At 34.4% G+C, this 16,947-nt stretch overlaps 1 protein-coding gene across 11 annotated transcripts in view; it reads right to left on the bottom strand.

The window, feature by feature from the left end:
• The window catches only part of UBR3 (ubiquitin protein ligase E3 component n-recognin 3), a 117,196-nt gene that overhangs the window by 27,701 nt on the left and 72,548 nt on the right, over positions 1–16,947 (bottom strand). For 7 of the 11 annotated variants that reach the window (XM_055719044.1, XM_055719043.1, XM_055719035.1 and 4 more), the window contains 4 exons: positions 16,535–16,645; positions 14,161–14,373; positions 13,210–13,346; positions 7,543–7,628 (listed from right to left, as the gene is read on the bottom strand). In XM_055719044.1, the coding sequence (XP_055575019.1) occupies positions 7,543–7,628; positions 13,210–13,346; positions 14,161–14,373; positions 16,535–16,645 (547 nt within the window). The remainder of the gene's footprint in view (positions 1–7,542; positions 7,629–13,209; positions 13,347–14,160; positions 14,374–16,534; positions 16,646–16,947) is intronic. The other 4 variants (XM_055719036.1, XM_055719039.1, XM_055719041.1 and 1 more) reach the window with 1 other exon arrangement.

Below are 16,947 nucleotides of genomic sequence, written 5' to 3' on the forward strand. Positions count from 1 at the left end.
CCCAAACCCCTCCACCGTTCACAGTGTATCTTACGGTCAACTCTCTCCAGGACTGCCCATCTTTGTAAGTGGGAAAGACGGGATCTCAGAGTCTCAAAAATAACATTCTCAACAAAATCTGGTAGAAGAATATTGATTTTAGGAAGTACAGCAGTAACAAAATTACAGGATGATAATTATGAAGTCACAACAAAATGAGAACTACAGGTTTACTGATAACATATGAGAAGTACACAGTGGAAAAAATTAGAATATGGTCCTCCTCTCCTAATAACTTCCTCATATTTGAGATTGGCTGCATCCACTTTAACTGAATATAAAAATCACAGAATTTGAATACACAATGTAACTGATTGCTGCAAACCATCAGGGATGTGGCAGGATTCCATGATCTAGACATTTAAGCAGGTGAGATTGCTACTGTTTTTAAAACATGTCCATATGACCCAAATATTACCTACGTTGAAGCAGTGCTGTCTCGATTCTTCCAACTTACTTAAGCGGTCTTTGTTTTCACAGAACACACATAAAGCTTATGTAAAACACTTAACAGAATCATCTAGATTAGCTGTTAGACATTAGCTTTATCTTTGATTCATATTAACCTTCCTAATTCCATTTCTAAGAGTTATGAAAATAAATCTATTTTTCCTTACACTGCCGCTCTTGGCACGTTCTTTTCAATGGTTACTATACCAGCTCTATTTCTCAGGGTTACCCTGTGGTGAGCGAGGAGCAACCGACTCAGTTAGAATCAGTACTTTCAAAAGAGCAGCTCAAAGGATAAGACCCTGTTTTTCCACTGGGACTGAAGCTGGAAAAGGAAGTGTTCTCATGCTGCTCCTCTCATAAAACCCAAAGATAATGGGTATTTTGTTTACATATCCACACTGCTTGCACTAGCACCTGGCTGCTGATTCTTTATTATTTTTAGTATTAATGCACACTGATTTTGCAGATGTTGACAAAGGTCTTAAAAATGTACTGCCATGCCAAAGTACATAAAACAGGAGTCTATAAAGGTGATTTCACAGCTCTTTTCAGGTCTAGCGTGGTATGCACAGCACACAAGATGACTAAATTCAGAAAGATGAATGGATAAGGATTTGATAGATGAACAGCAGAACTTACAGGAATGCTGTACAGAACTGACAAAAAATGAGTGATTCAGGAAGTTATGTGCAGGTGTAAGTTTTGGTCTCACTAGTAATCTTGGTTTGGTCTTTGCCAAAGTGATCCCAAATTTCTACATGAGTTCTGCTGCATTTTTTTCTCTTTTCTTTTAGCTGTTCTCAACTGTACACTAAACTCTCAAATTGCCAAAGTTGAAACCAGATTTTTTCTGTTATTAATTCCACAATGTATAGCAATGTGCTGTAATAATGTCAACAAAGAAAATTAAGGAATTAGCTGACTGTTTTGCTTGCAAAAGCCTAGATGTTTATTCCTGTCTCATATTGACGTTTTAAAAGGATGCAAATAACACATGCTGCTGTCATGAAAATCTCTACTTTGCTATTTTGCAGTCTTCTCTCTTTTCATTCTGTAGTGTTCATATTTACAATGTCAAAAGATCACAAAACACAGTGACACAGCAGTTCACTGCAAGTGGAACTGAAAACATCCTTCTTTCAACTGCTGTGTGAAGATGACCAGACTAGAGACATTATGCCCTTTTTTTTCTACCAAAGTTTCCTGGGACTATCAAAAAGAACGTAGATTATAACAAAAAACACTTCATACAAGCAGATGGGTCTTGATTGTTAATAAGTAGATTGAGGATTTTTTTTTTTCTCCTTATAGAGATTTATATAGTCCACGGAGCAACTGCAAAGACCTGCTGACAGCATCTTCCCATTCATCACTGGTCCAGTAGATTAGAATCAGTGAAGAAAAAAAAAAAATTGAAGGTCAGGAAAAGCCTATTACAGCATTAATACATGAATAGATTTTACAAAATCATAAGCCTTAATTGCTGATGAAGCAGCTAATTATCCTTGACACCAAATTTGCCAGTGTATGAAATCAATTTAGCAACAGAATTTTAATGGTGTCTGTCTTTGCCTCTCCCATGCTAGGTATGAATGGCACACTGAGGTTTTTAGGAAATAGTCAGGATCAACTTTTGGTGAGAAAAACTGTTTTTTAAAGTTAGCATGAATAGATAGCACTAAAGATCTGCAGACTGCCAGCTCTTAACTAAAGAACAAAAAAACTGCAAAACCCCACAAATCCAAACCAAAAAGCCCAAACCAACCAATCACACAAACCCACTGTATCAAGGCAAAAAGCATTCCTGAAAACTATTTTTATTCTTTTTATTTTTGGTGGTTGCAGAGAGCTGAGGAAGAAACTCTGCAACCATATTCACATTAATAGATTACAGAAAGTAGCAGCTGAGCAATTCCTAAAAAAATTAAGTTTTTCTTCCTACAGGAATGAACCATACTTAGTGGTTCCAAGTATCACTGGCCATATTGATAAAATAAAGACAGCCATTACTATCAGTGGGACTGAAAAATTTGGTACAGAAGGAGCACGAAATGCCTAGAAAATGCTTCATATCAAGATGACTTTCTGTGCTCACAAAACCACTAAAAGCACTGATTAAATTGATACTAACGTCATAATCAAGACAGATGACATTGCTGAGCCATCTACGCAAACGCAAAACACAGGCTTTAAATGAACAAGAGGAGAAAACAAACAAACAAAAAAACCCAGTGGAACAATACAGCTTCTCAACAGAACCATCACAGAAATTATGAAAGTGCTGGACATTTTATTTGAGCTTACACAAGTTTTGAATATTTTGATGTATACTTGCAAATTAATGTCCTTTCCAATTAATGCAGTTGATGATGTAATGCCAGACTCTGCTATCTGTGGGAAGTGCAAGGATAAGTAGCTCCTATACAGGGAAAGTGAAGCCAGAGGACAAGGTGATAGAACATTTTTGTTCTAAAAAACCCCCTAATCCTATCCTTGTCACAAAGGGAAAAAGGGAAAAAGAAAAGAAAGCAGACAGAAAGAAACAAAAAAAGAACTATTTAAAAGTTAAAAGGAAGAAAGGACTAGATTATAAATGAATTTATAGATAACTTTTAAATTTCATGCAATTGTTCACCCACTATTGTGAGATTAACAGAGTAACAATGGCAAACACATATATACAATTTAAAGAGAGATATAAAAGTCCTCTAATTATTCAGCTTTATTAATACTGTCTTCTGAAGCTGTTCTATAAATACAAAACAATGAAAACAAAAAGCAAAACATCAGATCTCTTAAACTTTATAAAACAGAGAAATAAGACCTGTACAATTGTTATGTAACAGAATTATCCCCTAAACCCAAGGGAATTTTCAAGGCCATAGACTCTAAAACTGTAACACGGTCCTTAAAGTAGGAGTTGATTTTTAAGTAAATAGGACTCTGTTTGCATTCTTTAATTGCATACTGTTCAGTAGCACACACTCATACACACATACAAAACTTTAAACCTTAAAATGGCAATTTTACAGCCAAATTTTCTTCAATATTCTTCTCATACAGGCTCGATCACTGAAACTAACAGGTACATTAATCATTCTTAATTTTCCTTCCCAAGAGCAGCTGCCCTCATAGTACAATCTACTAACAGCTCTTGACCTATTTGTTCCCCGACGCTTGCTGCTGTAACAGCTCCCCTGGGACCATGTCGCCTGTTTTCTGCAATATCTAATCACCAAACTTTATAGTTGGTACAAGACTAATACAGAGTGGTACGCTTCATCAGAAGAGAGACACATCATTACCTCATACGTAAGAAAACCAAAAATGGGTTATATTTTAGATTACTTCTGCTGGACCTGACACGAATGACGTTTAAAAACAAGAGCAGTTTCAATACTGTGCAAGCAAGGCTAACAAAACAGCAGTCAGGTTCTAGATAGGGCCTGAGTATTTAAAATCATTCTTTCTCACTGCATAAGACAGTGAAGAAGCTGAAGGTATATTTTCAGTGCAACATTAAACACAGTATTACCCCTTGGAAAAAGAAATGAGTATGGAAAGATAATAAAATCTATTATAGAACACGTATCTAAAGAACTGCATTTTTAAAAGTCTAAATGCAAGAATATGAAAGGGGCAACGAATGAAACTCATATAATTATGTAACGGTTTAGTGAAAACAAACCTTGTTATATATGGAAAAGTAATTCCGCTCCCACTATTCATATTTAAACTTATGTCCAAGACTACATATAATACTACTAAATGAAAGCACTGTACAGGTCTGTTCTAGGAGAACCCCATTACCTTAGACTAAAAATGAGTCTCTCTTAATGTAAGATTAAATATGACTAGTTTGCTACATAACAATTTTACGGAAGTACCACCAATATGGAACACAAACAGCGTGTGAACATTTAACATCTATGTCTCCATACTTTTTAAAGCAACAACACATCAATATACATAGCACCTTTCACCTGAAAGCTTTAAAGGCTGCCCTCAATTTTTCTGAGGTGCAAGACAGATACTAAAAACACCAACATGACTGATTTAGATATAAATAAGAAAATTTACCACTACACCCAAAAGTGTGCGAAAAAGCGAGTGCATTGTTTCTAAATGCTGTCCCTAACCCTTCATCAGAAATATGCACTAGAATCCTTAAAAGTAATGCATTTGCTACAGGAAAAAGCACTACTACTACCTACAGCACACTCAAACAAAACACTGAACAGTTTAAGAAAAGAACAGAAAATTTTATCGTAAACAAACAAAATGCAATGTATTGTAAGTAGAAACAAAAAATTATCAAGAAAAGTTTTCATGTTTTTGTAAAAAATAAATCATCGACAAAATTTTCAATTATAGGAAATACTCTACCAATTTCAGATTAAGCCCTTGTGTGCTTATGAAAACAGTTGAATCATCACGGGGAAAAAAATTCTTTTCTCTAAATATATACACAATTCTGAAGACAAGGACTTAAAATGAAGTTTTCCTTACTGGGCTATTTTACTCTTTATACAGACAAGTAATGCATAATTTAATTATGGATTTGCTGCTACCAAAAATTAATGTATTTCATAAACATTTTAGATTTCGTAAACTGACAAGTATTTTTAAAAGCAATAGTTGATGCAATCTTACTTAAACCTTCTCATTAAGACAATTTCCATAATTCTCAAGTGCGAGAAGTATCTTTAACTTTCTGTAAGTTTAGTTTCAGTAATTTATTTTAATTGAATGGAAAACATTGGTTCATTTTCTGAGACATACAGAGTTAATGGCAAAATAGTAGAAATGTTGGAAAAATAGGTAAGTATGATATATGAATTTAGACAGGACTTAAAAGTTTGTCTCGTCTTGTTGAGGTAACAATACAGCATTAAGACAATTCTCCATGTATCCTTTCCAATTTTGTAATTATTCCAGAAGAAATTTCTCCAATGATTACAGTACTCTCCATGCATTTCAAGACTTGAGAAATATGTATTAAAAATCATGACTGATCTTTTCACTGGCTGTTAGAGAAAGGTATGCTTCCTTTTAAAATCAGGTCCTAAGTATGTAAGAGCCCTTCTTTAAGCAAGATGAGGTTGAAGGGATGGTGTGGTTAAGTATAAGAAAAAAATTAAATAATGTATTATACAAACCACTTAGTGTCAGCTCCCTGACTCACCAAGGCCTCAGCCTGGTGGAATGTTTTTCCTTCTTTCTTTCTTTTTTTCTTAAAAAATTTCAAAAAATCCAACTTTGAGGTAGTCCCTCCCTTGATGTCAACTGATACAGATCAAGTAGAAACAATGGAGCTACAGAGATGTACAACAGGGAAGCTGCACAGCTTCTGGTGGCTCAACCATGCTCTGCTAAGTTATAATCTTCCAGCACTTGCTAACCTTAGCTGGTGATAAAGCACCACGAGAAAAAACATTATATTTAAAAAAAACCAACCCTAAAGCTTTTAAATAGGTACACATAACACAAATTTGATACTGATATGATATCAAACATTTCACAGTGTTTTAAGATGTAATGAACCTATTTCCTTCCACTTTTATCTTAAAGAAAAAAAAAATCATACAGAAGCTAAAATCTCCTGACTTTGAAAAACTATCAATGAGATAAAAATATGACCTTACAGATTACAGGCCACTTCCCCACACACATTCTGCTACACCTTACAGTGTCAAGACTTATAAATACCTTGCACGGCTAGTAAAGCCATGTGAAAACAGGGGTACGCTCTCATAATGTGTAAAGTCATTATACATTTTTTCACTTTAAATATTTCAAATATATTTCAATTTTAAGCTGAAATCTCCACCCTAAGCTTCTCATCACGGCCTTCTGTATAGCATGTCTGTGAAATGGGCAACACATTCAGTAAGTTGCTAAAATTCAGAGAGAAAGTGTCTATCTTACTAGATGATCATACAATTAAAAATGTATCATAATCCAAGTAAAAACTATCTGTAGAGTCTTGATTTTATTAAATACTTAAAATTTGCAAACAGTAATCTAGCAATGCTCTTTTAACACACGCATTTTTCAGGTACTTTGTTCTGCTGGGAAAGGGAAGTAATGACGCTGGGGGAGACAATGTGCAGTAGGGTTTAAAACTACTTTTCACAAATCACAGCACATGAATGAAATCAATTAAACTATATTTCCTGGCAGTAACAGAAGGCTCTTATCCTAGAGAAGATGCGGACAGCATAGCACGTGGTGGGATTTCTTTAGTGACTCATGACCTCAAATAATGAGGAAAGCATTGCCCACAAATCACGTACCAAAAGGCAGAGGCAGGCCCAAGCTTTCTTTTTTTAATACTGAAACTGCTGCTACTGCTGCATGAGCTTGATTTAAACAATTATTTGTAGTAACAGCATTCCAATTTTTCCTGACAGAAGAAAATGTCCATTCCTAACAGTTTATAGTCCAGTAAATGATTAAAAGATTTTGTTAAGGAAAAAAAAAGCACTTTTGTCAACCAGAAGTGTTTTATTTGTCAAATATTAAAGGTTTCAAAACAATGAAGATTTTAGCTTCCACCAAAAAAAATTTGCAGAGTTCTACTCTCAGAGAAAGAAATAGGGAAATTAAAGACATGGGACATGGTAGCTGCAGATTTCTAAGTAGGAGACCTAGCCATAAGCTACATTAGCACTCAAAGAAACACATTTCTTTACTATTACTAGCAACAGCCAGGGTGAAACAAAAGCTTTCCTGCTTTACCCTCTACCCTCAAAGTACTTCTAGTCTTACTCATAAAAATGGGTAATTATTGAAAAATATTACATGGGTACTATGACAATTGATTTCTAAATAGATTACATTCACAACACATAAACAGCTCTAATGAATAATTTGTGCAAATTAGATTTCAAATGTTTCAAATTGCAATAAAACCCAAAGACTCATTATAGCAGAAGAAAAGGTTCTTAGAAAAAAAGTTGACATAATTTAGAAAAAGGTTAGAAAAAAGTAGACAACTTTATTCAACATTCTAATAATTTACACTGCACTTCATAACACAAAACTTACTTAAACATGACCTTTTCCCAGCTGTGCTTGCACCTCCTGAACATAAATTGCCTCCTCGATGGACCAGCTCAAGTTCCAAGTTTGTTCTGCAAGAAATACATGAATTGTATTGAATGGAACAGCATTATTCAAGCTTCTACGGACATGAAAGAGTCACCACAAACTCCCAGCGCACGCTAAACAGAAGGCTGTGAACTAATCTTTAGTGTGAGATACTGCCAAAATATGACTCAGAATAAAACAAATTTTATCAAGATATTGCCATATGTGATTTTAAGTGGTTTGTACTATATTAACCAAGTACTATATTAAGAGAGCTGCTACAGCTGTGATTGAAGAATAAAAAAAAATTAATTCTGAGGCTTTTTTCTATATGCACACACAACTCCTTGATAATAAGGGAACTTATGTACAAACCTGAAAAGACAATATACAGATTGACTAAATTTCAATCAATCAGGCATGTATAAAAAAGTGTTCTCTTTAGTGGCAGGGCTTTTGTTTTGCTTTAAACAAACAGACAGTACAAACAAATGGATATGCCATCAAGTAACTACATATGAAAACAGTCTAAATTATAATGGAAGCACTGACCTTTAGAGATAAGTTAGTTAATAAAAGCCTTGGAGGTTAATTCTGAATGAAACACTGGTATTCACTGCAGCTCATTAGTATGAAACAGGAGTTGTGTCACGAAATCTTTGCATGTCACATTGATGCTTTTTTAGTATTACTGTAATCTGATACTTGGGCACCAATTATTTAGGCCAAGTTTGATAGCTTTGTTTAATTTTGGAATTGCATGTTTCAGTACTGCATTATCTTTTACCCCCAAGACTTGGAGCAAACAATTTATGTTATGTTCTCTGAGAGCTTGTTTTAATAAGTCAACATACATTTCTGTAATTAAAACAAAGGAATGTAATTCTATTATTCTGAAATACTATTTTGCTAATTTAATCCAAACTGCAAAGCTCAGTCTAAACGTATTTTGTTCTTTAAGTAAAAATCAATTTTAGGTTCAATATAATGAGACAATACTTATTAAGATCTATTCTAGAATTTTAGGCACATCTGAAGAACACACACATATATTTAAGATGAAAATACAGGATGACTATTTTATTCAAAACAAATTATTTTTTAAGAATTTCAGCTCCATAAGCTTGAAAGAATAATACATTTTTGATATGCAGTGTTTGTTAAGATACTTTCATATGTTTTTAAAATAGTAACATTTCAGAATATTACTATCCCTAAGTTTGCAGCTTATGCCACCCATTTCTGAAGGAATGCTTTAATCCTCTCTACTCAGAAAAGGCAATTTAACATTGATAATGTGCCTGCTCAGAGCTCCATCTGGTTGCTGCTGATAAGGGCATCTGTGTGACAGGGGAATTTTCCACTCTTCAAGCGATTTGCAGTGCTCACTGAACTTCTAAAAATCTACCAGCAAGGAAGCAGGAACAGGGATTTCATATTAGTGGACAAAACAGCAACTGTAGATCAGCATGTGCTAGTTCATGATGGGAATAGAAAGGAAACCAGTATGTTTTATTTCTACAAACCATCTGATAACAAATTTGCAGAACAAAATTAATGGCAGCCTTCCATTAAAACCAAAATAATTAGGATTTAAATTAAAGCACTACCCAAGAACAACTTCCTAGATCTAGAATTTTAAACTTCCCTTTCTCCAAAGGATATGTACGGTTTTAGAAAGCAAACCACAGGGACAATTCTGAAAACACTCTTCTTGATACATATGAGGTGTTACATAGTACTTTTTGGTATATGGGATGTAAGGAGAGATTTCTGGAATTGGATACTCCATCGCACATATCATAACAACTCTCACCTCCCACACTTCTTCACTGCCCCCAGCTCTTCAAAGACAGCAGCTTATCGTTCAGCTTTCCTGGAAATGTAAGTATTAGCCTTTTCCTCTAAGACATCTCTTAGAAAATGTACCTAAACTTTGGCATAGAAGTGCACAGTAGAGACAGCATCTTCTGCGAAACCAAACACCTCTCCTTTATAAAATGTTCTACATCAGGTAGAGCCCTAGATAATTTCTGAAAGAGACTAGTGCCTCTCCTTCCTAATTCAGGCTCTCTTCTGCCTTGAGGATCCGAGTATCATCTACCTTCTACTGAAGGAAAGCAGAGCTTTCAGTGCCTATTCTCTCATCAGTGAAGGAAAACAGGGCATCTGATAGAAGAGTGGAACACAGAGTGGTGTCTGAAAGCATCCTTTGCTATCTCAGCCCTTTCAACACGAAGGGGAGAAAGAAAATCTATATGAGTGACTGTTTCCTCTATCTAGAAATCTGTGTGTCATTCAATGGAGCAACAAATTTTGTAGAACACTGGCTTTATCTTCCTCACTCACAGAAAAAAAAAAAAGAGAAGATGGATTTTGCTCAGCTGTACAGACTCCCGATTCAAAAACATCCCTACTTCATCCCTTCTTGTGGGCTTTCATTAAAGGAACGTATTGGGAGTGGTGAGGGTGACTGCCTATTTCTCAGAATTCGTATCAGGCCAGAGTAGGGGGAAGTAAAAATGTAATGCCCTTTCCAGAAAGAGAACATATTTGGATGGACCTCTTCTTCCTACTAGGACAGAAGAATAAAGTTAAGTACTACCATTTTTTCCACTTCACTTTACAAATACAACATATATATGAAAACACCCAGATACTGAGACAAAGATTGGAAGAACACAAGATTCCTATATTAGTCTGTGCATAGCTGACAGCAGGAACAAAAGCTTTGTTTACACAGCCAACAAAAGCACGAGGCCTACTGATATGCGATACAGAAACGGTCCTCGAAGATACTGTCACAACTGACAAGCATCAATGCTATGAATGTGGAGCTATTAAGATTAAAGCTAGGCACACATGATTTGTGAATGACACACTATACTAATCTCATAAATGTCAGCAAAGACAAAGAGGGATGAATATGAAAGGGGCATAAATTTAACAAGGTAAGACTGCAAGGAAAGGGGCAAGTAGCTAAGGAGCTGCTCTTCCAGCTGTGCATGCAAACCAGGGTGCCAAGACCCCGAGTGTCTCTTTTGCTAGAAAAACAGACGGGCCAGCTGTCCCACTAGGTGGTATAGAATTTGCTTGTAATTTCTCTTCTCTGCTACCAGTGACATCTGGGTAAGCAAAAGTGAAGTAAGAAAAGTGAGTTCCTGTTTTCCTGAAGCAGAAAGGATAAGCTGCAGCAAGTGGCTGCATCTTGTTTTACCAGTAGTATTCCCACTCCAGCATGCAGAAATCCACTTCAAAGCTGGCCTCCAGCTGTAAACCAGCATCTTATAGAAGACTGCAGATGATGTTGTTTTCTGATTGAAAATGGAACATGACTTATGATTAAGAGTGTTCAACTCACTTGCAAATATATGGAGTCATTAAGAATATCATTGCATTCAAATGCTTTTTTAAACAGGGACTACCTAAAATCTTGACCACTTTATCTGTACATTAGATACAGGAAGAAATGAATAAAAGCTGTAGATGGTCTTGACCAAAAACAATGAGATGTTTCATAATACGTGAAACTAGGAATGGTCCAAGATAATGTTGGTAAGGAACACAAGGATATCATTACCTCAAAAAGAATGGGATGGAAGTAAGGAACAAACAGTGTGAATTACAGGAATAATTTCCAGAAAGCAAGTTACTTCAGTCTGTAATTTGCATTGCGGATAGCCCGTTGTTTGGGTACTTAAAATTAAACAAAACATACTAAAATCATACAAAGAAAACTTTTAACAGTCTGGGAGATGACCACGTTGCTTACATATTTATTTCCATAAATACAAATTTTACGGTTGTATTAAAATGTATTTTTTAAAGTTTAATTTTTTTAACTATTTTTTTTTAACTTTAACATAGTTCTTATGCAACTATCGAGTAGTAGAAGCCTTTAAATCTGGCTTGCTGAACTGAAATGCAAAAGAAACTAACCATCTTGCAGCTGATCTGCCAGGCCCTCTCATAAGTGATCTTATGTGTTACAGTAACAATACAGAAGGCTGAATCCAACACCTGAAAACCTTCAGCCACGGATAAATGGAAATTGCTGACACCAGTCTAGCCTAACAAGAGGACGTCACAATGAGTACAGGTGGCATATCCTCATCTTAGCGGTCAGTCATGATTCCTCTCTCCAGCAGTGCAAGCAGCAATAAAATGCTGTTCTGGTTTGAGGTATTTTTAACTCTTGGAACGAAAACAAAAATCTTGGGCTTAGAGTATTAGTACAAAAATAATAAACTATAGATATATTTAAAATATGAGATATATTTAAAATATGTGTAGCTAGCATTTTAAAAATTATGTAACATTACACCCAGAAACATATTGTAACACCTTTTTTTTTACCATAAATAGTATGTCAAGTTATGGTTACAAGTAATCAATCATACTTTTATATGGGAAACATGAATTTTGAGTTCTTTGTGGTTTTGGAAGGATATTAAATTGTACTGACCAAACACAACATTGCTAAAAATCTCAACATTACTTACCCTTGTATAGCATATACCACTTAAAATAACACAGAATAATCTTTTAACTTGCTATGTATCAAATTTAATTGTTCTTCTTACTCAAGGCACAGTTAAGATACTCTTAAAGAATACAGATATTTATTTTAATAGACTTATAAAATAATTTAAGATGGAAGAAAATTTTGGAGATCAGATAGTCCAATCTTCTGTCAAAAGCTGAGCCTTAGATTTGATTATCCAGTCCTGCTAAGCCAAGTTTCGAGTATTTCCAGTACTTACATACTAGACACTCAGCAACTGGAGTTTATGAAACTGCAGTAAAAAATGCTACTGGATGATACAGTTTTTATGCTTGCACTTTCTCTGCAGTCAGCACCTTCCCTGCAGGCCTCAGTAAGTCAGAGTTTAGAAATTTGCTTAATGAGTATTTGAAACTTCTTACAAACTTGTTCTTATGGGAAAACCCTGCATTACATTACATCTGAACAGATAACCATTCAGAGCACCTTAACCTTAATGGTATAAATGGAAGGAGGGACAGTTATTTTCCTGGAGACAGTGTCTGTGACACTGAGAGCTATAAAACTGGAATCAAACGTCACAGAGGAAGTGCTGGTAAGTCTTATTCACACAGAAAGAGATTCCTGGCTGCCGACATAGAAAAGGCTCCTTCTGTGAAATCCATTTAAGTAAATAAAACTAATGTCTGACAGGGAGATTAAAAACACCCTGTAATTTAAAAACTAGCAATATGGCAGTAATATAGAAATAATCTCATTCTGCTAATTAGTAGTAGAGGAGATTTGACAGTTTGGGGAAGGAAGGTAGAAAAAGAAATTCAACATAAAATTTTAACATATGGAAAGCAAATCCTTGAATAAAGAAGAAAACCAGGTGTGTAAGAAAAAATATGACCTCTAGGCTTTGTGCCGCTGCTGCATATACTAAAGATCAACTGAAGTGCACATCTTTACATCTTGCATATACCTGCATACGAAAAATCAGAAAATGCAACCTTGATGTACTAAGTACTCAAAAAGTACTTCTTGGAGAGGATGGAATTTTTTTTTTTTTAAAGAAGTAAACTATACCATTAGTGAGAAATACAAAAGAAAAAGTACAAAAAGAAAAACATACCCACCTGGCTACTGAATACATAAACAGAAAATCATTGTCAGGTGATCCAGGAGTCTTACTATAATCTGTATACTTCTTCTGTGTGGTACTTTTTATATCTTTCATTACAGATTCCATTTCTTTACTGAGATTGGTTTCAGACTATGAACAAAGATACAAAAGAAGATTATAGTTAATTTTACCTGAAGAAGTGCAGTAGCTGATCGTAAAGAGTAGCACTTTCATATTTATAAAAACACATTTGCAGGTTATGAAACAATATGCATTAAAAGCCAATATTCTGTCTCACATAACTGTTATAATATTCTGAAAGTCATTCTGATTTGTTCTGAGTATGAAAACATCACTGTTTTGTCCATTTCCTAAGTTCTCTTCCTTCCTAAGGACCTCACTGCTTGCATTATTTTAAAGTATATTTGCATTACACAAGTACATGAAAACAACACAAAGTATCTCCATCAAGACTGGAAGGTTAGCAAAATCTGAATTGTAGAATTAATTCTATTAGAAAGACCTCACGAAGCTTTGTAATACATAAGCATCTGCAAACTGCTCTTTCTGTAAAAGAAGTAATCCATACTGAAAGTGTTCTTTAACATTCTGTAAATAGCTTCCAGTTACAAGGATATTGGTGGTTTTACATTGTAAATAAATTATAAATGAATTTTATATTACGTTACTCTATGCAAATTACTATGGAGAGAAGTGACAATGTACTCCATAAAAAGTTATATAAATCACATTTTGTCATAGATTTTTAATTGTTTATTAGTAGGTAATGCAGTAAGTGCTGTAAATATTTTAAATCTCTTGATACTAAAAAAAAAAAAAAAAAAGTATGCTGTTTTCCATGTCAGAAGAAAATGAAGTTTCCCAGGTTCTAAGAGCTCAGAAATGCAACATAAAGTAAAAACTGACAGGTAGTGGCAAATTAACAAGGATCTTTCTGCCTTACACTGATGCTTACTGGGAAAGTTCCCAGCTGTTCTTGAAGATCTTCCACCTCTTGTACAAGATCTCGCATACACTTGTTACTATGACTTTGCCAAAGGCTTCTTTCCACGTTGTTTCCAGGATAACAAGGAAGAACACTGTTAGCAAATTGCCTACAGAGGGGACAGGTAAATTCTCCTTTGTCCACTGAAAAACCCTGGAGGACCTGGTCATTCTAAAAGAAAATAAAGAAGATGTAGCTGAAATTTGCAAAAGATTATAATTTTTTAGTTTGACATTTTGGATATAGCTAAAGAACTAAGTCTAAAAAAAAAACTGTAAAGAAAGAATAATTGGAATAGCTCCCCATTTTAGTGAAAAAGATCTTAACTACTAGAGACTGTCTTACAGTCCTACAACTCAATAAATTTTCCTAATTTTTAGTACTCCTCATGTCCCCATCATGAACTAGAAATACCTCAACAGGCTATTTTGAACATTTCACATGTGTTGTCTCTTTCTAGCAATTCCCATGAAGTTTGATACTCCCTTGATAAGATTTTTTAATTTATCAAAAGGCAGCTTATTTTCAACCATGAGAAATATTTGAAGATACTTCTCAGTACAGGCTGAAAAAAACTAGTCAAGTAGCCGTTGCAAGGCAGCATGACAAAAACACTATTTCATCTTTATCATGAAGGTTCAAAACATGGACACAGAAGTATATGTTTGGGAAGTGAGGACATCTCCCAGGTACTCCTGTTTCTGGCAAGCAACCTTGCTTCAGCTTTGTGAATTGCCTCAACAGTTTCCCACTCCTGCGAGAACTGCTAAGTTAATAGTCACTATAACTTAAACTCTAGGCAATCAGCCCAGAATGCTGAGGCTTTTACATACCTTTCTGGGATGTTGATCTCTGATTGTTTTATGTACCAATAAATGTTTCATTCCAGATGAATATAAGTCTACACAATTTATTCTGTTACCAAGAATGCTCAGAAATAGTCAAAATTATTATGCACTCATCTAGGTAGTAGTAATACACGCTAGGATCAAAAGTTCACTTAAATAATCTAGAAAGAATACAATGAGATGGAGTAACAGTTTGAGTTTAAGAGAGAATCCACCAGAAAAGAGACTTCAGCATCTTTATGATGCAAAAGATTACTTTTCCAAAATTCTGTAAAAAGAGATTCTACCATGAAAGCCCAGATTTTACTTAATTATCTTGATGACACAATTACCCCTGAAAGCATCTTTACAGTCATATGGAAAAGAACAATCAATCATGGGATCCAATAAAGGTGGCACACTTTCCCATTTCTCTAAAGTTAAGTTTCACAGTATGACCAATGCTGATACTCAAAATACAAAGCACTGCACATAGTTTTTCTCAAAATGGAAACAAATCAACAAAACTTAGGAAAAAATAAAACTAAAATACCACATAAAGTAATCTTGAATAAAAAAAAGCAATTTCGTATGCAACAAGAAGTTATCATTTAGTCTTTATTTTATTACACTAAATAACACAGAAAGAAATGATTGCTTAAAATCTGATGACTTCTGCTGCTGAGTTTGTAATAACATTCTATGGTGCCACTCAAAAGATCTGCAATTGGGCTGTAAGAAGTTGAGAGGGGTGGAGGTGGCCAGCAACGTCAATGGAACACTACCCTGTTTACTCAAGACGTGAAAATAAATGGATGTCTTTTCTAGCCAACAATTTCTGAGGCTTGACTAACAAACTTAGTATTTTAAAAGCATATATAGCAGTAATTTCCCAACAGTATTTTTCCAAGGAGAAAAAACCCCCATGCATAATTCACAAGAGTTAAACTATTTTAAATCATTTCTTTTAACTGCATGCATATATAAATATATATAACATATACCATACATAACTAAAGATAAAAATAACTGAATTTTTGTATTAAAAATTAACCAAAAGTTTATACTTTCAAAATTCGCCTCATGTTCTCTTCAGTTTCTCTGTAACTTCTAACACATATTCAACATCAAAATAGGAAGCCATAAAATAGAAATGGAAAAAGTATAAGAAATGCTTAACCTGAATACGCATACAAACAAACAAAAAAAAAAAAAAAAAAAAACCACCAAAAAAACGCAAACCAAAACCCAGTGATTTTTTTAACAGTGTTAATTTAGGAAAGTATTTTTCATAATACATCAGAATAACTACAAACAAAGTACTTTTTTTAATAATGTCAAGATGTCCTAAGAGATTTAGTATCTACAGCTCTTGAAATATAACATCTTATCCATTCATGTAAACCCAATCTTTATTTCTCAGAATTGAACAGCATAAATCCAATCGATTTCACCAAGAACAGTTCAGATCCAAATAAACAAAGGCGATCTGTAGTTTTACTTACCCGTAAAGACTCCATGTAAGATTTGTGACAATCTATGTGTAAAGTGTGACCACAAGTTTGTACATAAACACCTCCTTCCCAGCCTATTGACACTGCTTGCAGGCAGGAACTCTAAACCAAAGCAAAAACAGTAAGAAAAAAGAACAATATAGATCAAGTTATAAAGGTATTTACCACAACTTATTTTAAAATTTAAAAAATATGTAGTTTTTTATTTGCATGCTATATAATTAAAAGACATATGCTGTGGAAATAAAAAAAAAAAATTATAAAGTATTTACTTATGCTAACTTACATGGCTGCCATTAAACTGTTCTCACCAACAGAGCCAAACACTCAAGTTAAACTTCTAAAGTTCTTGTCACTTAAGATAATGACTTCTTTAAAGAACCTCCTGTATTACAGCATAAAGA

This window comes from Falco cherrug, chromosome 8, assembly GCF_023634085.1.
Source record: "Falco cherrug isolate bFalChe1 chromosome 8, bFalChe1.pri, whole genome shotgun sequence".
NCBI classification, from domain to species: domain Eukaryota; kingdom Metazoa; phylum Chordata; class Aves; order Falconiformes; family Falconidae; genus Falco; species Falco cherrug.